This window comes from Eurosta solidaginis, chromosome 1 (genome assembly GCF_040869045.1).
Source record: "Eurosta solidaginis isolate ZX-2024a chromosome 1, ASM4086904v1, whole genome shotgun sequence".
Taxonomy (NCBI): Eukaryota; Metazoa; Arthropoda; class Insecta; order Diptera; family Tephritidae; genus Eurosta; species Eurosta solidaginis.
The window spans coordinates 353,859,915-353,884,641 of NC_090319.1; the positions used below are offsets into that span (position 1 = coordinate 353,859,915).

The 24,727-nt window shown below is 36.3% G+C and overlaps 1 protein-coding gene across 2 annotated transcripts in view; it reads right to left on the reverse strand.

Annotated features, from left to right (window-relative positions):
• kay (transcription factor kayak) overlaps positions 1-24,727 on the reverse strand; it is a 265,831-nt gene that overhangs the window by 155,783 nt on the left and 85,321 nt on the right. Inside the window, exon 1 of one of the 2 annotated variants that reach the window (XM_067762715.1) lies at positions 23,176-23,703. The exons of the other annotated variant lie outside the window; for it this stretch is intronic. Within the exon in view, the coding sequence (XP_067618816.1) occupies positions 23,176-23,559 (384 nt within the window). The 5' untranslated portion in view covers positions 23,560-23,703. Of the gene's footprint in view, positions 1-23,175; positions 23,704-24,727 lie in introns of those variants that run through there. 2 annotated transcript variants of the gene reach the window in all.

A 24,727-nucleotide genomic window follows, 5' to 3' on the forward strand; every position in this document is an offset into this window, starting at 1 on the left:
ACTCGTCGTAGAAAAAACCAACCTAATGACGGAAATGCTCCAGAAATCCAAAAGTAGAATTTTTGCTTCGCTATGATTTTAGAACAAAAGGTTTCCTCGAAATCATCGACAATGTTCACAGCGAAATCAAATAAAGTGCGAAAGAGTATATGGACGTTTTAGAGAGATTTGCATTTCTCATCAACTTTTCTCTAAGTCTTTGAGACCTCCGCGAAGCTATAAATATATTAGTTCGTCTTTATTCTAGAGATTTGGAAGAATTTTCATTGAAATGAAACAATCCCAAAGTTACGTGAACTCCAGATGCACTGATGCACAAAAAACTCATAGTCATTTGTATAAGATTCTAATGGAAGAACAATTAGCCGATGTATTTCCTAGAACAGTAATAGCTCTTCGGATTTTTTTAACATTAATGAACGCAAATTGTTCTTCCGAACGATCCTTCTCGCAATTAAAAAGAATCAAAGCTGCTGAAAGAGCTACAACGCGACAAGAGCGAATCGAGATGTTAGGTATAATTTGCATTGATTCAGATTTATTGAACAAAATCGATATTGATGATATAATTGATGAATTTGCCGAAAACAAATGTAGAAAACGACATGTTTAAAATGTAGATAGTAATTTTATTGATATTATTACATTGTGACAATAAAATTTTTATGAAAGATATAAGTTTGTATTTTTTAATCGAAAAAAGAAGGGAACAGACGTGAAAAAAGGGCCCCCAAATTGATGATTGCCTAGGGTCCCGTTGGGGGTTAATGCGGCCCTGAATAACAACAATAAAGTGGTTTGCCAGCGGCTTATACCCCGTAACGCCCACCTTTGCTGCGTTGATTAAGCGTTTCTTGGATACGGTGTAAGGCTATGCAGGGTGATGGAAGGTAGGCTCTACTCAACCGTTGCCGCTCATCTTGCAATTCATTTCTTTTTGTTAGTAAATAGTTCAAATGAGCGTAGAAAGACGTACTCTCATCGGTGTATAAAACGACTACATATTTCGAGGCGGCCACCGTGGTGTGATGGTAGCGTGCTCCGCCTATCACACCGTATGCCCTGGGTTCAACTCCCGGGCAAAGCAACATCAAAATTTTAGAAATAAGATTTTTCAATTAGAAGAAAATTTTTCTAAGCGGGGTCGCCCCTCGGCAGTGTCTGGCAAGCGCTCCGATTGTATTTCTGCCATGAAAAGCTCTCAGTGAAAACTCATCTGCCTTGCAGATGCCGTTCGGAGTCGGCATAAAACATGTAGGTCCCGTCCGGCCAATTTGTAGGGAAAAATCAAGAGGAGCACGACGCAAATTGGAAGAGAAGCTCGGCCTTAGATCTCTTCGGAGGTTATCGCGCCCATATTTTTTTTTTATTTTTTATTTCGAGTTAATAACTGTTGAAATGCATTTATGCTCAATTGAAATTCACTCAAATATGTTAGGATCTTGTAGGCATGTCCAGTTAAGCTTTAAAGATACACGAATGGATATAGAGAAATGTATGCACTATTTATACCAAATAAATCTCAGAGCTAAGTACAGCAAGGTCGACAGCAGATGTCTTAGGGGTTTTCAGGGATCGAAAATAACTGTTATATGTCAAAATGTAAATCAAAACTGTTATTTTAATACGCATATATCCTGTCTACAGACTGACGTAGGTATATCCACTACTTTTTGTACTTTTTTTTACTTTAAGTCTCAAAAATCCCGCGATTGTTGAACATAGCACTTTTATATCCATTTAAATAATTTAAAACTTTTTACACAAATTTCCCCTTTTAGGAGAAAAATAAGGATTACACTATAAAATATATAAAAATCGGAGGCAAGATTTTTGTTGTGGTTTCTAAGTGTTTTTATTCCTTCGAACTGTAATCTGAATACAGATTTTCCAAAGTGCTCCAGGTTTTCGAGATATTCGTGTCTAAAATTGTGACAAATGTAAATGCTTTCTTCTGCTATGTATATCACAGTCCGATAAATATCGAAATAAATTTTTTAACCAGAAACAGGACTATATTTTCTCGTGGTGTATCTGAGATTTGAGTCAAAAGTGACCAGATACTTCAAGTTTTTGAAATATTCGAACCTAAAAATGGACCTTTTAGTTAGATACATTTGAGGTCATGCCACATCTACATTTTTTTTTTTTTTAAGATCATTATTTCTCCTGAAAGTCCCTCAAAATAAAACTTTTCGAAAAACTTTTTTTTTTGCTTCTAGGAAATCGTCCATTGAATTCACTGAGTTTTTGCAAATTCTTCAATATGTTTAAATTTTTATCAAAAACCATAAAGAAATCCTTGAAGCCTAAATTTCAGGGATTGAACTTTGAGATAGCGTAAATGCAGGAAGGTAAAAACCCAGAAAATCGTCATCCCTAGTATGTAGTATATATGTACATTAGACTGGGTCGATTTATTAATCGATATCGTGCCATCGATTTTTCGATAGGATTTGGGCTCAGGGAATAAAGTTCCACTACGGATACCCAAAAAAATAATTTTCGAGCCTGCGAAATTTCATTTTCATTACACATTATTTGAAAAAAATTTTAAACATTTTCACCACGAATTTATAATAAATACATAAAAAATGATTTGGGGCCTTGAAAATGACTGCATGTATCCTGAAAAACCCGTTAAAAAAATGGCGAAAGGGTCAATTTTTCGACCAAAACACTCCCCAAAACCCAAAAAATATTTCGCAGGCTCGAAAATAATTTTTTTGGGTATGCGTAGTGGAACTTTTTTCCTGAGCTCAAATCCTATCGAAAAATCGATGGCGCCATATCGGTTAACTTTCGTCCATACAAATCGACCCAGGTTAATGTACATTCAGATTTGTGTTTTGTTTGATTCCTTTCAGTATGTCGTGTTTAAGGCAAAGCGAGTAACAAGCAAAACGAGTTTTCCCAGAATGCTAAATTTATCAAAGCTTGGTTATGAGCCAAAACATCTCAGGATAGGAGGTACGTAGAACATATGGAAAGTGCGCGATTTTAACCAAACCGATTTCATTACTCACGACACTCACACAAAAATTCTTATTTCCGCCTCTCGCTTTTCTAAATCGGGCGAGTATAGATCATTATGCTTATTCAAAAGAGAACTTCCACCTCGTCTGATTGAAAACAAAAAACATATACCTATAGAGTTCATGTTTACTTATGATACACCGTGAAACCTGCTCCTATATCAGCAATGACAGCTTTATCCAACTGTGCGCTTCGTAGGATTCAAGGGACTTATAGCAGATATATATTCGGTAAATAATTCATAACATGCGGGAGGAGTCTTTATCGCTGCTAAAACAACAAAAATCATCGTGGCACTCGGACGGGCGCTCGCGCCCACTGTCTTCACCATCCCATACAGCTACTCCAATAAGCTACAAAATAGTGCCAATCGGCTTTCACCGAGTCTCCCCTGCCATATTCCAAAAACGTGCCGCTAAATGAGTTAAACATTTTTGATGTTCGATATATGTAGAAACAAACATTTATGTTATGCGATTGAATAAGAGTGCAATTGCTCAGGAACTAAGTACCGGTTATTTTTATACTCAGCTGAGCAGAGCTCACAGAGTATATTAATTTTGTTCGCATAACGGTACCCCGTAACGACATAAACTAATCGAGATAGATATAGACTTGTATATATCAAAACTAACTGATCGAAAAAAGAAATTCATTTAGCCATGTCCGTCCGTCCGTCTGCCCGTAAACAAGATAACTTGAGTGAATTTTAAGGTATCTTAATGAAATTTGGTATGTAAGTTCCTGGGCACACATCTCAGATCGCTATTTAAAATGAACGAAATCGGACTACCGCCCACTTTTTCGATATCGAAAATTTCGAAAAACCGAAAAAGTGCGATAATTCATTACCAAATACGGATAAAGCGTTGAAATTTGGTAGGTTGACTGACCTTATGACGCAGAATAGAAAATTAGTACAATTACATCTTTTAACAGTGGGCGGGGGGTGGCACCACCCACTGTTAAAAGAAGGTAATTTAAAAGTTTTGCAAGCTGTAATTTGGCAGCTGAGTATGTAATGTTCGGTTACAGCCGAACTTAGCCTTCCTTACTTGTTTTAATTTAATTTTGTGGATCAATCCATAATATGCTCACCCAATGCCAGATGCAAGTGGCAGTCTCAACATGCATATTTGAAACGTGCATTGTGTTGCAATTTGCTCCTTTGATTTACGGTTACCACAAAAAAAAAATTTTAATTGTGCAAGAACGAAAATTTTACGCAGAAAATCCACGCTTAAGAGCATCAGAAACCAGTTAAATCCATTAAAAATGTTACGGAATGCGGAAATTTTTTTTAATTTTGTTTTGTGTTATTTTAATGACTTTTTCGTGGAATGCATTCCATTTGTGTGCTATGATTTTTAACTTTCTCAGCTGCTGTTTTCTTCCTTTATTTTGCGTTTGGGTATTTTTTATGTAACTTGTATTTTTTATTATCACCTCGAATGTAGTTTTGGAGCAACGTATGTGCTATGGATGCAGCGAATCATTCGCATATGCCAATGTCAACGTTTGTGCTTGTTGAAAAACGAGAACTTATAGTTTACACTGGCACAAAAAAGGCGTATCAGTAGTTTGGACCCGACACACGGCATCATCACCGCTTAAACGCGCAGGTAATTTTGGCTGAGACGTAGCAAGTTCTGCCAGCCATCCCTGCTTCCTTATGCCTGACGCTAATTAGAGATCAAGTTTTCTTCCACCTGTCTCTAGCAACGCAGTGAAGACCTCCGGCTTTCTCATTTACCAAGGTTGTCAACAGGGACAGGGACGGATAAGGGAGCGTCTTCATCAAAAAAAAATAATAATTAAAATTTCTTGGGATTCCCGATGTTAGCATCTCTCGAAGTATCAAAATTCTTCCACCGCATTTACATCACTCTCCGAGTCATACATCGGAACAGGTATTCTGAGAGATTTAAGGATCGTGATTTTTGTTCAACGAGAAAAGATTTTACTTTTCAATTGCCTATTTGGTCCGAAGTAAATCAAAAGATATTGATATCATCAGCATACGATAGAAAGTTGTCCTTCTGATGAATCGGTTGCTTTCAAATGGCTCGGTGGGGTCTTCTTCCAATATTTACGGAGCTGTTAGCGCTTTTCAAATTTATTTGACAAAGCTTCGTATGAAATCCAAATTCAGACAAAGCTGCAACTCTCTTCCGCTTTGTCAAAAGCTGTATACATTTGAATTAGCAGGCAGGCGCTCGTTCGACTATAGTTTGCGTAAAATATAATGGAGTATAAGTTGAGTAACAGAATGCATTCATTGATAGAGCGATTCAAGTATGTTCTGTTTTTAGGGAGAGTCTACAGAGACTAGTCCATAATACGGTACGCGTCAGAGGAACTCCACAAGGAGGTAATCCACCGCTCTCACAGCAACCGGCAAACATATTCAGACTCTTGGCGAGGTACTGCATACCTCATTAATCCTCATAGAATCCCCAAAGAATATCTTGCGAAACTGAAATGATTCTACTAACCAGACGCTACAAAACACCACCTTTCAAACTACTGAAATTGATCGGGCTTTAACCAGAGGTTAATACCTAAGTATTATTTTAGGCAGTAAACTGGATTAAAGCTTTAGCGAACATATCCATAATGGCCATGTCTGCTCCCAACGCCTTTAAAACGGCAGCATTTTACTATGCTGTGACATTACGGTTTGGCGGGCGGCCGTAGAAAGAAGCAGCACAAGGTTACTAGGGTAGAGTGAAATGATCAAGCGCAATGATATCAGGGACAATACTTTCTACACACACAAAGGCTCTACAGGTTTTGCTCAACTTTTTCACAATTTCCCGGAAAACTTTTCTCAATTATATTATACCACTCCAACCCATCTTTTATACAACAAATATTCTATCAGAATCCCAGACAGACTCCCAAAAAGAATCCAAAGCAGTATTCACTTACGGCAAAGTGGGCTGCTCAAAACATCTATCGCTCTCTTTAAGTATTAGGCTACCGAGCCATTGCAGCATCTTTCAGGCTAAACTAAGAGCGATAAAGAAGGCTGTTTGATGGTTAATATCCGAGAATCTCACTTCAGTTGCAACAATCCAAGAGCCATCAAAGCAATTCAAATCAGGACATTTCCTCAAAGGTTGCAATAGATTGTACACAGTCGCTAAGCGTTCTTGCCTTGCAGTGCACATGAAAGTGCCCATGAAAGTTAATTCATTCGTAATGACGCGGGCTCTGGATGAAAAAGGGTAAGGGTATTGACAAATCACTTCAAAGCCCTACTAACTTCAGGGTGGTTGGGAAGGGTTTCTAAAGTGTGTGGAGCCCTTATGCAACTGATGCCTAACATCGGAGGCCTAGGCGATGTCACCCGTCCGTTACCGTCCCCCGTAACCACCTTGGTATTATTATACCCAGCACCAGTGTGGCACGGATCCAAAGTCACTCACTAAAAATATATATCTATTACCAGCCTACCGACTTTTAGCTATAGAAATAGCAAGTGTTTATTTTGATATAAAATTTTCTAACTAAATTAAGGAGGCTCAAAATTCATTTCAGACCTATGGTCCCATGGGCAATATTACTCAGTATGACCATAGATTCAGAAACTGGATGTGCCTTTTCAACAATAAATTTGACCTGCTCTAGGCGACACCGTTTAGAAAAATTTGCTTCTAATTAAAAAAAGTTGTAAATCTCTTCAAAGCCTTTTCTCCCGGGAGTGGGAGTCGAACCCGCACTCCTACGATAGTTGAAATGGTTACAAACGCATTCAGCTACGTCAAGGCATGACATCTTAGCCATCCTAATACGAAGTTTCGAATCAGCGACGTGAGGGCATACAAATGTTTCTTGGTGTTGTTGTTGTAGCAGTGTATTTGGTGGCAGTAAAGGAAAAGGTAACCTCACTGTATTAATAAGAGAAGGTGAATAATGAAGAAACTGCCGTTCACGTTATTCGTTTCAGTGACTAAGACGCGACAGAGCAGTCAGGGAGGCTGTTAGGAAAGATTTAGGTGTATACATTAGGGTGGGTCGATTTGTATGAACGAAAGTTAACCGATATCGCGCCGTCGATTTTTCGATAGGATTTGAGCTCAGGAAAAAAAAGTTACACTACGCATACCCAAAAAAATAAAAAATTAATTTTTTTGACTTTTTTTCGACTTTGATTTTTAAGGTTTTTTTCATGACCTACTAAAAAAAATTTTATTTTTTTTTTTCAAAAAACTGTTATCGCCAACGTTTTTAGCGGACATTTTTGGGTCGGACAGGGTATACATGAAAATTTCACAATCAAATGAAAATTTTTTTTAGTAGGTCATGAAAAAAACCTCAAAAATCAAAGTATGCGTAGTGTAACTTTTTTTCCTGAGCCCAAATCCTATCGAAAAATCGATGGCGCGATATCGGTTAATAAATCGACCCAGTCTAATGTATATACTAATAATAATAAACATATGCAACAACTTGTAATTGTTTTTGTTTGGCGACATTTTTATTGCTTTTGTCCATTCTCAATTTGTAAGGGAGACATGTTGTACGGCGCCTAGTTCCCCTATCTGATCTTGCAAGCATGTAAATGAAATGCAAAAGGGCTAAGTAGTTTAGTCATAAACACTTAGGCGTTTTACTTCATTGCTTAGACATTGCGTGCTCAAATAGCCATAGAATTGTTTTTTTCCTACGGTGGATATGACAAAGTAATAAGTAATATTATTGTATGACCACAAATAAATAGCATGGAACATAGAACTAGTGGAGGGTGGAGCCGTGTGTAGAAGTCCACGTAAGTAAGGATGGAACGGCAAGGGTGATTCTTTTGCATCCGGTTCTTGCGGTCAAGTATCATCTACGTAGCCATTGAACATTCTTTGGTGATTAGCTAATGTGGGAAGGCGACAACCTAGCTAATCGGTTTAAGAGCTAACTGGCTAAATGTGCAAGTAGCACCTTTATTCCTACTAAGCCGGACTTCGGAGCCGCCACATAAGCCACACTCCTGTTAAAACGAGAACAAGGACTCGGATAAGAAGACAACTCTTTAATGACAACAATCCCTGCAAACGTTTAAAGGACTATGATTTGAGGGCATGCACCGGGTGATTGGTGCAGATGCCCGGCTGCTTGATGTCCTTGCAAGAAATCCATGAACGAAACAAGGAAGAAAGGAAGAAAATTAAATAGGTGACATTTAATGGAGTAGCCATGCAAATAAGCGCTGTTCCGGTGTCGGATTCGTAGCAGAAGTCTACCTCTGTCGCCAAGTAGTGACGTTCACGGCTGTCAACGAACGTCTCGCCGCTATCCGAATAAAAAGCAAACATTTTTATAATATCCTTCATTTGCGTCCATGCAACGACAGGGGAGAAGGACGACGAGGGGAGGGACGGTTTCTAAAGCAAAGAAGGTGTTTAAGGCCCCACGGTCGGAAAGTTCAGCCTACATAATGGAACTTCTGCTAAAGGACAGCACATTTTCAGCACAATATACATGCATAAACTTAAGCGAGGACTTAACATCAACTCAGATTGCTATCTCGTTTCAGCCATAATACGCGCTTGCCTCCGCGCGGCTTAGCGCAAAGAACAAGAAATACAAGTAGAGCTAGACATCGAAACGCTTCAATTGCAACGGACTACCAATCGACTTCGAAAATCTACTCTGACTTGTGCTCTCTGAGAGCATTCACCAAGGAGTCGACCCGACGGAGTGCAGTAGCAGTGGGAGCATATCTCTAAAGCACTTCGTACCGTCGACGATGAAAAAAATCGGTTACCGACGACCACGGAAAAAGAACTGGTACGGCGAAGAATGCCACGTTGCAACCGAAAGCGGTGACCTTGAAACCGATGTCAAGAGAGTACTTTGATTATGGAGGGAATACTTCTCTGCTTTCTTAAATGGAGAAAATGGAGGCAGCGATGTACCGCACAGGGATGATAAACCCGATCCCGCAATCAAGGATGACGGAATGGTGAAGTCAGAACAGCAATAACCACATTAAAAGACAACAAGGCCGCGATCGCTGGTAAATTGCCTGCGGTGCCCTCGAAACTAAAGCAGGTTTCAGGAGGGCGAACATATATTGTGCGATTTCTTTAATTTGATGTTGGAAAAAACAAAACAAGCTGCAGAACTTAACCGCTCTGGAGCAATATGCTATAAGAGTTGCATATGGCGCATGCTGATGAAGAAGCTGAGCTGTACGAGCTTTACGCAGACATTAAAATAGTCCAGTGAATTAAAACGCAGCGGCTGCGCTAGCTAGGCCATGATATGCGAATAAAAAATGATGCTCCGGCAAAGAGAGTATTTTATCGGAACCCGACAAAGAAGGCACTCCGCTGGAAGGACCAGGGGGAAAACGGTTAGAACGAGTTGACAAAGCGAGGAAGCGACTGACGCGCCTTGTTGGACGGCCATAACTATCGGTCAGAGATGAATGGCATGACTTGGTATGGATGCTCACCATAAATTTTCCTGTAAAATTTTCTCTCAAATACTCCAGCGTCCAAGATTGTGACCATTACATTAAGGCTGATATAACTTTGATAGAGCTTTGCTTTCAATGGATTACTCAGTAGCATTGTATATAAATGTATACAATTCAAAAAGAAAAATTTAAGAAAAAATATATATTGGTATGGGTTCGAATCTGACATTCGAAAGTCAATATTTATGTTTCGTAGGCAGGTATCTTAAGTTAGCCCAACCCATATGCCCAATCAAAAAACGAGACCGCACTAAATTGCACAATATTTAATGCTAATTTAATACGGGTTAATTAAATTTATTACACTTGTTTTTTTTTTAAATACCGAGGGTTGGGCTAGTTTAAGTTTTAGCTTGTGCAATTTAGTACGGTCTCGTTATTTGATTGGGCTGGAAAGGTGGGCTAGCTTAAGAGACCTTTCGTAGGCTAACCTCGAAAAGCAAGGAAAGCACTTTTTTGTTTATTAATATGACAACTGAAATCTCGTAGGACATCACCATGTTAAAAAAACCAATTGCTATGAGGAAAAGTCCAGTTAGCTGACTAGTTCACTTGGGCTTTATACTAGTTCTGAAGTATTTTATAACGAGTTGGTTTGACTGCAATGTGACCACAGAGCATTTTGTTGACTACCTGATTTTAAAGCTTTAACGCTATCGAAGATACAAAAAGAATTCGAAAATTGAGAACATATAAATTTTTTGTTGTTACCAAATATGTACATATATATGTATGTATACAAAAAAGGTCTTTACACCCTCATTTTTGTAGTGCCGAAAGTGGTAAAATAAAATAAGAATTTATGGATATGTACGAACGTCTATGTGTATGTATGTCAAGCTTTGTGAGCATTAATGTATATGAACATGAAAAACAAATTTCAAGGCAGATATGTATTAATTGACTTTCATAGAAAGTGTGTATAGCACCGAACGCGAAAATAGCAGTGGCAGGTTCTAATAAAATTTTGCCAATTAAACTCTTCTTTTTTCATTTTCGATAATTGAAGAAATAAGTTCTATGAATTTTCTAACTGAAGTAATGCAAATCAATCTAAAAAAAAAATTTTTAAAAATTCGAAATTTCAAGAAACTAGTACGAAAATTTCGAACTTTTTTAGAGTTTTCTGAACATCTTCAAACAGTAAAGCGAATTTCGACAGATCTATAATAAGTGCTTTATTGGGCTAAAGCTCATTGGGCTACAAAACTTAAAAAAATTCAGAAAACTCTAAATAAAATCGAGAACGTTTTTGAGATTGGTTTGCACAGTCTCAGTTACAAAATTTATAGAAGTATTTTCTTAAATAAATAGAAACTAAAAAAAAATTATTGAATTTACGAAATTTGATAAAAAGTGACACTGCTATTTTCATGTTCGCTGCTGTATGTGTCGAAATGGCAAAATTAATTTTTAACTAAACTTTTAAATTTTGTAAGTGATCGAAATTTAATTTTAAAATATTTGAGATATTGATATTTATTAAAATTTGAGATACTCAATGCTCTCTTTTTAGATCTTTATGCAGTTCTATATGTGTGTACCGCGGTATTTTCGTACATCGTCTTAACCCTCCGATAGATTGTGGGGTCTGGCAGGACGAGAAGGCTTTATTTTCGTGAATAACTTTACTTCTACCCACCCGATCATGAAAAGCTTTAGTGACTTTTTAAGTTTAGAGGCGGTCTTTATAATAATTCGAAAATCGATATTTTTTTCTTTTTATTTTATTTGTTTTTTTGTACCAAAGTTGATTATGCCACATTTTAGCGTTGTTGTCTAGCTAGACGAACATATTTTTGAGCTTATAAGACCTCATAATTCGTATTTGTTTCAAAATTTATCAATAAAAATTCAAAATTATTTCTGGTTAATCACAGTGTGCGACGAGATTTCTTCAAAATTTAAATATTTATGGATAAAGTTCAAAGTGTCAAATTTCGTCTGGCCAGACTACAACGCTAAGATGCGTTGAATTTATTCACCGCTAATCGGAGGGTTAATGTATGCATATTTCGTATCTGTATAGGATAGAATCGTGACTTGTTATACCTTTTAATTTTATTTTAATTCGTGTGTTTAAAAATTTGAAATCGAATGCTTTTTGTAATTATTCCTTTTTATTGCAAATATTTTTTAGCATTTTCTCAGTTTCATTGTTACGTGAATTCACAATTTAGAAGTTGACATCGAGATTTATGCAGTATATATGTATATTATACATATGTGTATATGTATATGTAATACATATTATGTATGCATTTATTTATTGCTTCCCAGTAGAACATTGAATCTTGTGAGGCCTCTCCAAGCGAGGAATAAAAGAGTGCTTCCTTTGACATGATTTTGCAGCAATAGAAAAACTCCCATAAACCCCCAGTGTAGGGTTGCGAGGTTTAAGAGCTTACAAAGCAGATCGAACGACACTACGTCATCGAACATGCAGCCTTTTGCTTAGGATTCTTTTGCAAGTGAAACTATTTTTCGCACTCATGGATACTTTTCTAGAATTTTTATATCCAGTTGAGCAGAGCTCACAGAGTATATTAAGTTTGATTTTATAACGGTTGGTTGTACAGGTATAAAGGAATCGAGATAGATATAGACTTCCATATATCAAAATCATCAGGATCGAAAAAAAATTTGATTGAGCTATGTCCGTCCGTCCGTCCATCCGTCCGTCCGTTAACACGATAACTTGAGTAAATTTTGAGGTATCTTGATGAAATTTGGTATGTAGGTTCCTGAGCACTCATCTCAGATCGCTATTTAAAATGAACGATATCGGACTATAAACACGCCCACTTTTTCGATATCGAAAATTTCGAAAAACCGAAAAAGTGCGATAATTCATTACCAAAGACAGATAAAGCGATGAAACTTGGTAGGTGGGTTGAACTTATGACGCAAAATAGAAAACTAGTAAAATTTTGGACAATGGGCGTGGCACCGACCACTTTTAAAAGAAGGTAATTTAAAATTTTTGCAAGCTGTAATTTGGCAGTCGTTGAAGATATCATGATGAAATTTGGCAGGAACGTTACTCCTATTACTATATGTACGCTTAATAAAAATTAGCAAAATCGGAGAAAGACCACGCCCACTTTAAAAAAAAAATTTTTTTAAGTAAAATTTTAACAAAAAATTTAATATATTTACAATATATAAGTAAATTATGTCAACATTCAACTCCAGTAATGATATGGTGCAGCAAAATACAAAAATAAAAGAAAATTTCAAAATGGGTGTGGCTCCGCCTTTTTCATTTAATTGGTCTAGGATACTTTTAATGCCATAAGTCGAACAAAACTTTTCCAATCCTTTTGAAATTTGGTAGGGGCATAGATTTTATTACGTTAACTGTTTTCTGTGAAAATGGGCGAAATCGGTTAAAGCCACGCCCAGTTTTTATACATAGTCGTCCGTCTGTCCTTCCGCATGGCCGTTAAGACGATAACTTGAGCAAAAATCGACATATCTTTACTGAACTTATCTGAACTCACTTTATCTTGGTATAAAAAATGAACGAAATCCGACTATGATCACGCCCACTTTTTCGATATCGAAAATTACGAAAAATGAAAAAAAAAAATGCCATAATTCTATACCAAATACGAAAAAAGGGATGAAACATGGTAATTGGATTGGTTTATTGACGCAAAATATAACTTTAGAAAAAACTTTGTAAAATGGTTGTGACACCTACCATATTAAGTAGAAGAAAATGAAAAAGTTCTGCCGGGCGAAATAAAAAAAACCCTTGAAAACTTGGCAGGTATTACATATATAAATAAATTAGCGGTATCCAACAGATGATGTTCCGGGTCACCCTGGTCCACATTTTGGTCGATATCTGGAAAACGCTTTCACATATACAATTACCACCACTCCCTTTTAAAACCTTCATTAATACCTTTAATTTGATACCAATATTGTACAAGCAAATTCTAGGGTCACCCCTGGTCCACCTTTATGGCGATATTTCGAAACGGCGTCCACCTATAGAACTATGGCCCACTTCCTCATAAAATACTCTTTAATGCCTTTCATTTGATACATATGTCATACAAACACATTCCAGGGTTACCCTAGATTCATTTACCTACATGGTGATTTTCCCTTATTATGTCTCCATAGCTCTCAACTGAGTATGTAATGTTCGGTTACACCCGAACTTAACCTTCCTTACTTGTTTACAGTAAAAACTGCAATTTAACAAATGAATAGGAAACAAAATACGTTAGCAAAAATTTTTCTTGTAGAATGGGAATGTTTATAACAGAGCTTCGCGAAATTTTGTATAGGAATGGGCAAGACGAAATAAACTCCAATTTCTCAAGTGTGAAGTTCCTTTATATTTACAAACTTAACATCTTGCGTGATGGCGATGTTTCTGGCATGCATGAGATTGCGTTGAACTCATTTATATGAAAAAATTGTAAGTATGTAATAACTTTTTTCGGCCATGGGCAAAGTTGGGTTAGGTTAAATCGGCAGGTCCGTAAAAACATTACATAGATTAAATCTATTCAAGTGAAAGATGTAGCCATCATGCAAAATTGTCTCACACCTAATAGTTGGAGCATTAATCTAACTTCATACATTCGTTACGCTACAACTAAGCCTTTGCTCAAAAGTAAACAGAAACTTCATTTTGCCTAAACTTCAATATAATCCAGCTCTAGTCGATACATTTTCGTAATATTATTAAGGGAACTGGATTTTATTTTTATTTTTCTTATGGTATACTATTCCTTATGCTACCTAGTTCATAAACCTTATAATCAGGTTATGTAAGACTGATCTTTAGTGGGTTATAATCTTATATTAAAGTTCTTATACAGCAAGCAGTATCTTACAATATTCTTCCTAATGGCGGTAATTCTTTACTTTAGCTCACAACTGCTAAAACTCGTCCAAAAATATCGGGAGAGATGTCAAAAGACGCTTCTTGATCCCAGGACCACGAATCCGAAAGTGGAAATTAAAAATTTTATTTCTGTGAAAAGATATTTCCAAAAAAACGAAAAATGGCCCCGGAGCGCTCCAAAACCGGGGGTGGGATCCATAGTATTTTTGCGCGGAACACTTTTCTGCATTGGCGGCCTTCAGCCGCGCTTATAAAAAATTACCCTGGTCAGGTTATTGTTCTCGATATATTACCTTATTATAACGCCTTATGTAAGACTGATCTTTAGTGGGTTATAATCTTATATTAAAGTTCTTATACAGCAAGCAGTATCTTACAATATTCTTCCTAATGGCGGTAATTCTTTACTTTAGCTCACAACTGCTAAAACTCGTCCAAAAATATCGGGAGAGACGTCAAAAGACGCTTCTTGATCCCAGGACCACGAATCCGAAAGTGGAAATTAAAAATTTTATTTCTGTGAAAAGATATTTCCAAAAAAACGAAAAATGGCCCCGGAGCGCTCCGAAACCGGGGGTGGGATCCATAGTATTTTTGCGCGGAACACTTTTCTGCATTGGCGGCCTTCAGCCGCGCTTATAAAAAATTACCCTGGTCAGGTTATTGTTCTCGATATATTACCTTATTATAACGCCTTATGTAAGACTGATCTTTAGTGGGTTATAATCTTATATTAAAGTTCTTATACAGCAAGCAGTATCTTATAATATTCGTCCTAATGGCGGTAATTCTTTACTTTAGCTCACAACTGCTAAAACTCGTCCAAAAATATCGGGAGAGACGTCAAAAGACGCTTCTTGATCCCAGGACCACGAATCCGAAAGTGGAAATTAAAAATTTTATTTCTGTGAAAAGATATTTCCAAAAAAACGAAAAATGGCCCCGGAGCGCTCCGAAACCGGGGTGGGATCCATAGTATTTTTGCGCGGAACACTTTTCTGCATTGGCGGCCTTCAGCAGCGCTTATAAAAAATTACCCTGGTCAGGTTATTGTTCTCGATATATTACCTTATTATAACGCCTTATGTAAGACTGATCTTTAGTGGGTTATAATCTTATATTAAAGTTCTTATACAGCAAGCAGTATCTTATAATATTCTTCCTAATGGCCGTAATTCTTTACTTTAGCTCACAACTGCTAAAACTCGTCCAAAAATATCGGGAGAGATGTCAAAAGACGCTTCTTGATCCCAGGACCACGAATCCGAAAGCGGAAAATAAAAATTTTATTTCTGTGAAAAGATATTTCCATAAAAACGAAAAATGGCCCCGGAGCGCTCCGAAACCGGGGGTGGGATCCATAGTATTTTTGCGCGGAACACTTTTCTACATTGACGGCCTTCGGCCGCGCTTATAAAGAATTACTCTGGTTGGGTCCAACACCGGTTTGGAAACCAAAACTATACCCAAACATACAAAATCATCAAAATTACAACAATCAAATGAAAATTTTCGATTTTGTTTGCAAATATCTCCGAAAAAAAAGTTCCAATTTCCGCTTTCGGATTCGTGATCCCAGGTCTAAAGCGCGTCTGTTGACACCTCTCCCGATATTTTTTGACGGGTTTTAGCAGTTGTGAGCTAATGTAAAGAATTACCCTAATGGCTTACATATAATAATGTCTTATGTAAGCATTATTTTATACCAGCTTTACCCGTCGTACGTTGTAACGTCCGAGATCGAGTGAATGTTGCGTTATATTTTCTGTTTTGTTTGTTGATAATTTAGTTTATTGTTCTGTAAATTGAATTGCATTTTGTACGCATATTTGGTGAAATTTTCGCTTACACACATTTTATTATTGTATGTTATTGTAATGTATGTGGGTACACAATATTTTTGGCTTTTTCGTTCGGTGCAAAGATAAACCAATTTTTTGGCGTTCCAACTCTAGAGCAAGCAACATATAGCTGACCCTGGGAAAAGCACGGACTCTCTAAATTTAATCCTGCAACAGTAAGATAGTCCTTGTGCTTTGTTGATTGTAATTGCAAAAGCAAGGCGTATAGAAACTGTAAGAGCTTAAAATTGAATGGCAAAACTGTACGAATCATTGGGATCCGTGGTATGAGCACATCTTCACCTTTGCTTTTACCGCTGATGATTGTTGCTTCGATTACATTCGGCATTAATTTCTTAACGCAAAGTCTGGTTCCATTGCACAATTTTGGTGGTTCTAAATTCCGAAGAAGCATGATTGGTGAGCCAATTTTCAAAGTTAATATATAAGCAAGCATTCGATAATTCACAATTCGATCTTCATCTTTAACTGTGTCGATCGATTTATATTTCGTCAATTCAGCAGGAATTTGGTTTTGAATGCGATCATTGATTTTGTATACATGATCAATTTTGGGAGCTAAGATTGCTCGTTCCCATAGCCAAAAAAAAAAAAACATTATTTAAAATTCTTAATTCTGAAATATGAAAAACCTTAGTCTTGATCCAAGGAACCCATATCCAAAATTTGGCGATGATTGAAGTGTGGGAAATATCTTTCCATAGGGAACACACACACAGTATTTTTATTTTTATAGAAGATGTAGATAGACTGAAGCTAACAAATTTTTTTAACGGCGACAGATTACTAAACGTCCAAAAGGAATAACAGCCAAACTCAACAATGCAGTCAAACTTTAGGTGTTAAAATAACCTAAGTTTGTACGGCAGCCATAGTTGTGAAAAATCCCATTTGTAGGAAGATGCTACGCCCCTTTATTCCCAATTCCACACTTTACTGGAGGTGTTAGGACCTAACGTCATATAGCTCCTTATCAATTTTCATTATCTTACCATTACTACATCCAGAGATACACAGTATGATATATTCCATTTGTATGGGAGGTTCCACGCCCCCTTTTTCCTAATTCCACATTTTTTTGGTGGTGTTAGGGATTGATCTCATATAACTCCTTACTGAATTTCAATGTTCTGGCATGTATACCTTTAAAGTTATGCAGTACCAAAGATTCCATTTGTATGGGAGGTGCCACGCCCCTTTTATATATCGAAATTATTTTTAGCCTAAAACTTTCCCGTTGATCGAAGGAACCTATAACCAATTTGGTGATGGTTGAAGTGTGGGAAATACGTTTCCATAGCGAACATACACACAGAATTTGATTTTTATATATATATAGATAGGCTGTAATCCTTATACATAACGTTATCTTTCAGAAAACTCTTATGACTAATGACATAAGTGCTGACAATTCAGGGGTATAAAAATAAGGTAATAGTCTAGTTGAGGGGTCGACTGCTAATACGCTACCAAAAATATCGAGAGAGGTGTCAAAAGACGCGTCTTGACATCAGTATTAATAATCCGAAGGCGGAAAATAAAAATATTAACGCGTTCAAAAGATATTAACGAAAACCCGAAAAAAGACCCGCGGGTACCTCCGAAACCGGGGGTCGGATCCATAGTATTTTTGCGCAGAACACCTTTCGGCGTTGGCGGCCTTCGGCCGCGCTTATAAAAAATAACCCTGGGCTACGCCATGCCACGTCCGGGTGTGTGGTTTAACCGTGGCTACCGCCACGGTGATGCACAATTTTTTTGGTGGGTACCAACACAACAACAACCACATGGAAATCGCCAACTTCAACTGCAAATATCTCCGGACAGAGATAAAATTTTTCTTTTCCGCCTTCAGATTATTGTTCTCGAGGTTAATACGCGTCTTTTGACACCTCTCTCAATATTTTTGGTAGCGTATTAGCAGTCGACCCCTCAACTAGACTATTACCAAAAATAATAATCCATACAACTAGTACTCCTTATAGAATTAAGGCCCGATACCAAAACTTTTTGGCCTTATGAAATAAGCCTTATATAAGGTTCAAATTTATTGCTGGGTATATAACGTAGGTATGTATTGACAATTTATTAATTTGTTTATGGAAACAAGGCAATGAATTTCGCAATTCAAAATACATATTTCTTTCGTCATTCGACCTTGACTCGAGCATAATGTGATTGCCTAACTAAACTAAATGTTTGCGAGAACAATTTCGATGCTTCTCTATATACATACATATCTACATATGCATGAATAGATACATACATAAATACTAAACATACATATGTACATGTATCTCCATAGTACGTTAACAGAACGAATTTCACTGTGCACGTGTTGAATGCCAATTCTTTTGATATATTCAAAAACAACAACATGCGTATAAACTGCATATAGTCAAAACATATATTGCATGCTATAAAATTCATATTTGTTAAAATACTTGTTTTGCCAAGATTTCAAAAGAGACAGAGACAGATATACATTTCATACACATAGTGCGGCACTCTTCCTATCTGTTGACATCTACAGCCTTATATGCATACATATATATGTGTGTGTATGCGAATAAACACTGAAATGTCAAAATAAGAAAAATTCCAACTGGAGAAATAAGCCATAAAACGAAATGTGTGAAGAGCAAGAAGAAGAAGCACACAAAAACGACGTAATAAGAAATATGTAAATTGAAATTCCAAAGGCGTACCAAAAGACGAATGCAATGATAGCAACCACAATTAAATACTCTTACTACCCTCATACACCAAAAACCGAACAATGTCAGTTGTGAAAAAAAGGGCAAAACATAACATGTCAATACTGTGTGATGTTTCTTTCCTTCCACCCGCTTCATATACATTTGTCGTTGCTCTAAGTGTATCGGTTAGATAAAAAGATAAAGTGGAATCAAGACTTGTTATATGAAGATAAGTTTAGTGGAGGGCATGTAGGGCGGGATACTCGTACACAAATTATAAAAACATACAGGCATTCGGAAACAAGTTTTGCCAAATAAATTTGTATAAATAAGATATGGAACAAGTTCGGACTTGTTAACTTTTGAACATATATACATAAATATATATGTGTCAATGAAATTGAGTTGATTTTTTCACAAAATAGGATTTAAGGCCGTGACACAATGACATTTTTCATAAAGATGCGCTTAACATAAGCTTATGCATTCCAATAACATCGCCACAATCAACCAAGATGTTGCGTTTGTAGATATGAAAGAACTTCAGACTTGGCAATTGAAGTTTATTTCGCCTTGCCCATTCACATAAAAAATTTCGCAAAGCACTGGTATAAACATTATCCCTATACAACTAAGATATTTGCTAACATATTTTGTGTCGTATTCGATTGTTATATTGCAGTTTTTACTTGCGAAAAATGTTAGAAAATTTACCAACCAGTGGGAAAAATAAATTAACTTGCAAAGTGTGCCAACACCCTTAACCAAAACAAATGTCACATTCTTCCTCTTATGCTTTGCTTGTAACAAAATTTGGGAGATGACTTTTCAATATCAGATGGCGCCAATGTCGCTCATTCTACAGTTCTCCATAAAAATGCGTGCAATCTACTCATAATGCATACGCTTGTGTTAAACTCATCTATATGAAAAAGTGCTTATGTGTCAGGGCTTTTAAGCTTTCAGAAATAGGGACTACCTATACTTGGAAATTGCATCAAATTAACCCATTTACAGGGACCGATCCTTGAAACGTTTAAATATAACACTGGTTTACAGCCAAAGCGCACCAGAGACGCCGTTATGAAATTCCTATGTAAAATCACCCCCTGATTTCGAAAATCAATGTTATTTTTAATTCTTTGGTAACGTTTTTGAGATATTTACGAATAACGGTTTTATCAAAAAAAAAAAAAAAAAACAAAATGGGTTCACTTAATCATATATATCTCAAGAACGAATTGAGCAATTCCAAAACGGTTTGCTAGGCCCTGCAGATTCAAAGATAACGAACAATCCTTACGGATTTTTTCCATTTTTTTTGTAAAAATATAAAAAAATTTGTACTTTGCGAGGAGGGATATCGAAAACTTTTTAATTTTTTGCAATTTGTTTTTTCTCTCTAAGCTCTGTTTTATTTCAAAAATAATAAGCTTTCATTCATCAAAATTGATGGCCTAATACAAAAGTTATAAGCATTCAAGTAAATATATCTATTTAATACATAAGTACCCTACTGGTACATATGTGTTAGTATTCGTATATCAGTTAGTTATTTTTTGCAGATTTTTTTGTTTTCTCTCTAAGCTCCGTCTTATTACAAAAAAAAAATAAGCTTTCATTCAACAAAATCGATGGACTAATACAAAAGTTATAAGCATTCAAGTAAATATATCCATTTAATACTTAAGTACCCTACTGGTACATATGTGTTAGTATTCGTATATCAGTTAGTTAGTTTTTGCAGATTTTTTTTCTCTCTAAGCCCTGTTTTATTTCAAAAAAATTAAGCTTTCATTCATCAAAATTGATGGCCTAATACAAAAGTTATAAGCATTCAAGTAAATATATCCATTTAATACTTAAGTACCCTACTGGTACATATGTGTTAGTATTCGGTTATCAGTTAGTTACATAAGTATTAATGGAACAAATCTGCAAAAAAAATTAAAAAGTTTTCGATATCCCTCCTCGCAAAGTACAAATTTTTTTATATTATTACAAAAAAAATGGAAAAAATCCGTAAGGATTGTTCGTTATCTTTGAATCTGCAGGGTCTAGCAAAAAGTGTTGTATGCACAGTTTATGTAATTTTATTACCTTTTAAAAATTATATTAATTTTACTACCTTTTAAAAACTTCAAACCGTTTTGCAATTGCTCAATTCGTTCTTGAGATATATATGATTAAGTGGAGGAAAATTTTTTTTTTTTTTTTGGAAAAAATCGTTATTCGTAAATATCTCAAAAACGTTAACATATAATTAAAAATAACCTCGATTTTAAAAATCAGGGGGGATTTTACATAGGAATTTCAAAATGGCGTCTCTGGTGAAGTGAGCCAGTGTAATTAGACAAATCTGAGTAAAATTAAAGCAGTGTTTGCATTGTCTGTGTTCAAACAAAGAAGACCGAATTTTTCGGAAGAAAATGCTTTATTGCCAACTTTAGCGGAGAAGAGACTGAATAGCATTATTAAGTATGCTTTATTTTATGTCTACTTCTCCGAAATTGAACTCACCCGCATTAAGGAAAATGCCAATATGCGAGATGAAGGACAGAAACTGAGAGCTGTATATAAACACCAAGCGATACATTAAATACAAGTCACACTTGGCTTATCCTGTTCCCCGCGGTTCAGTTTTTATTGACCGTGATTGGGCTACGCAAGGGCCCGCACTGCTCCCTTTCTAGTTATCTCTCCTCAGAACGGAATAGCCTTTGCATTCTTACTGTTGGTTTAGAATATGAAACCCATTAATATGATCAACATTTTTTTATGTAACTAACAGCCAGTTAGGATGAGTTAAACCGAATCTTGCAGTCGGTCGTTTTTGAAACATTTTCTAATTTATGCTTAACGACCCATATTCACTTTATTGACGCCAATTGCAAGCACGAATGGGATCAAGTTGATAGGAATACTATCTGGGTCGAAGCGTCTTCACCCATTTATATTTCATGACGTATCCAGATAAGACTTTGGAATTGTATTCATCGCACTATGTCATTTCGCTTGCTACAATCCATTAGCATCACGGGATTGACTATTACTCTTCCGAAGAACTTTTCTCTCAAATACTTCAAACACCAACCCATCCTAACTATCTCTTTACACCATCCATCATTGCGAGGCAAACATGCTACAAACGGGACGGGATTTTTGCCGAACAAGGGCTGTCACATCAGTGTACTCACTGCTAGAAGAACGAGCCCTACAGCAAGACTGGTATGGTTGGCAAAAGTTATTCTTCATTTGATTTGTTCTCGCTGTTAATGCTGGTTCACAGATAGACGAAGTCTTTACAGCTTTCGATTTATGTTGTTCAACGGAGTAGAGGCAATCAATGCGCCAAAGCACCGTTTCTTTCTTTGCGGGCAGGAAGTATTTCGTTTTGTCCTCGCTTGCCTCAAGATCTAGATTTCCCGCCCTTTATCCGGGATATAGAAGGCAGAACTTACTGCGAGTTTGTTTTGGTCAATACTATAAATATCACCAGCATGTGCCAGCTATTACTTCGCTCTCTTCTTTTCCTGCCACAAGAAGAAGAGAAGATTTACACTCGTATAATAGTTCTACCATCCCGTGCTTCTATAATTATCTTCTCCAGGCTCAGGTTTCAATGGATCGCCCTATGCGGCTACGCTATTCTGATACCTAGGTTAATAACCTACATATGTACATACGTACAATATACATATGTCGTGTATTTTTAAGAATAAATATTACCGTAAAAAAAAAATTAGTTTTTTCTTAAAAAGCTCTTAAATCCTTTTAACACCCTTCTGAGCTTCGCAGTGGTTTTCATAACGAAATTTTTTCAAAGATTGTAGAAAATAGGAGCATATTTTAAAAGGTTCGGCTAGCAGACAAAAAAGGTGAAAAAGACTTCAGAGCTCATAATGTCATTAGTGCAAAATGCTTTTGGAGGCTAATTCAGTGGCATAAACAATGTCGGCTGAATTTTTAAGCACAAAATAAATTTCCGAGACCTATTAAATACCATTTAAGAGCGTATACGAAAGCTAAAAATTACAAAATAAACGGCAGCCACTACATAGTTTATGATGAACATTAAATTTATAGTAGGCATGCTACTTTTATGAGAGTTCCATTGAGAAAAAATCTGACTCGAACACAATAAACTGTGCTGCAAATAAGGGGCGGATAAAATCTCTAACCATAGTAGAAGATACATGTTTACAATTAACAGAGTTGTGCACTTACGATAAGATTATTTCGTGTAGCATTTGTTGTTGTTGCTGTTGTCGATGTCAATGCTGATAATGCGGGTAAAATATCAAACGATTTGTGGCTTAACACATTTTCAATAGTATCATCATCTTCTAGTGTCACTTCTTCTAATTCAACCGTTTGCTCACCAAACTCCACTACATTATGCTGCTCTTCCTCATTAACATCATCATCATCGTCATCATCGCCCACAATGTGGAAGTGTCGAGTAACTGTAGGTTTATCTTTAGCACGACGATTCATTTTTAAGGCTGAATTAACATTTCCCGTTGTTGCCCCAGCGTCGTGTTGCTCGGTTGTCAATTCAGTGATGATGGTGGGAATTTTAGCTTTTGCGGCATCAATTTTAACTTTCATTGTTGTTAAATTTTTTGATTTCTTTACAAAGTTTTAATAAAGCGATATTTTTTTATTTTAATTTTTTGCTTTTAAACTTTTTATTTAAGTTGTGTACAATGGTTTAAAGCTAAAGCTTTTTAGAGCAAACTTTAATTAACGCAAACACCACAGACGCACAATTCTCTACTATCATTTAATGTAGTACACGTTTTGACAGTTAAGCCTTGTCACATGTGCAACTGTTGGCAATGCAGACAGAATTTGTAGTTGTAGTTAGCAGCTATCAACACATACAAACGGTTAGCAGCAGTGATACGGTTAAGTATTATATTAAGTTTGCAATGTGGGGCGTATAGAGATAAGAGGCGGTATGACGAGGAGCCAAAAATTTATTTGAGTTTTAACTTTTACACTCACTTAAAGAAATTTTAATGGGTTATTTTTACTCAATATTTTTACATAAATATAAACAACGTGAATTTTTTTTATTCTCAATTTGCAAAATTATTTTTTAAGTACGCATTTCATTTGCTTTTTACAAAAATTTCGCACAAAAATTATTTTTCTAGTCTGTTTGTTTCGACTTTTCTTGTATGTATTTTTTAACTGTTTGGAGGTTCCTGCTATCAGCACTATTTTATGAAAATTTATAATTTTAAGGTCCGCTATATCTTTCTCCGGTTAGCGTTGACTGGTAGTCTACTTGACAGATCACCGAAATATGTCTGTCAATTAAATTGCACGTCAGCGTTGCCTTCACAATGAAAAAAGGGCCCTAAGTACGACCGCAACTCGGTTTTTGGGGGAAGAGGACTAAAGGCCCATAATTTTCAAAAGTAGGTAGCAGAAAAGTTTATAAATCATGGTAATGTGGTGAGATACTGTGGCCGAAATATCTTCACCTAGTTCTGGCTGTACTATCCAGCAAGAGTTGACTCGTTGGTTCCTGAACATACTCCACGCAGCTACTACCGGAAGACTTTTAATGCAACGGTGAAAATCGCCAATAAATAATGCAAGTTCTTCTAAAAATTGCTAAAGGCTGGCCTTTTTCGGAAGGAAATTTAGGAGCGGAATGTAATATTCGATACCTAAGAGATATTTGTACGAAAAATACTCGATACTTACGTAAGGTACTCGATACTTACGTAAGGTACTCGGGTAAGTACTCTTAGTTACTATTATC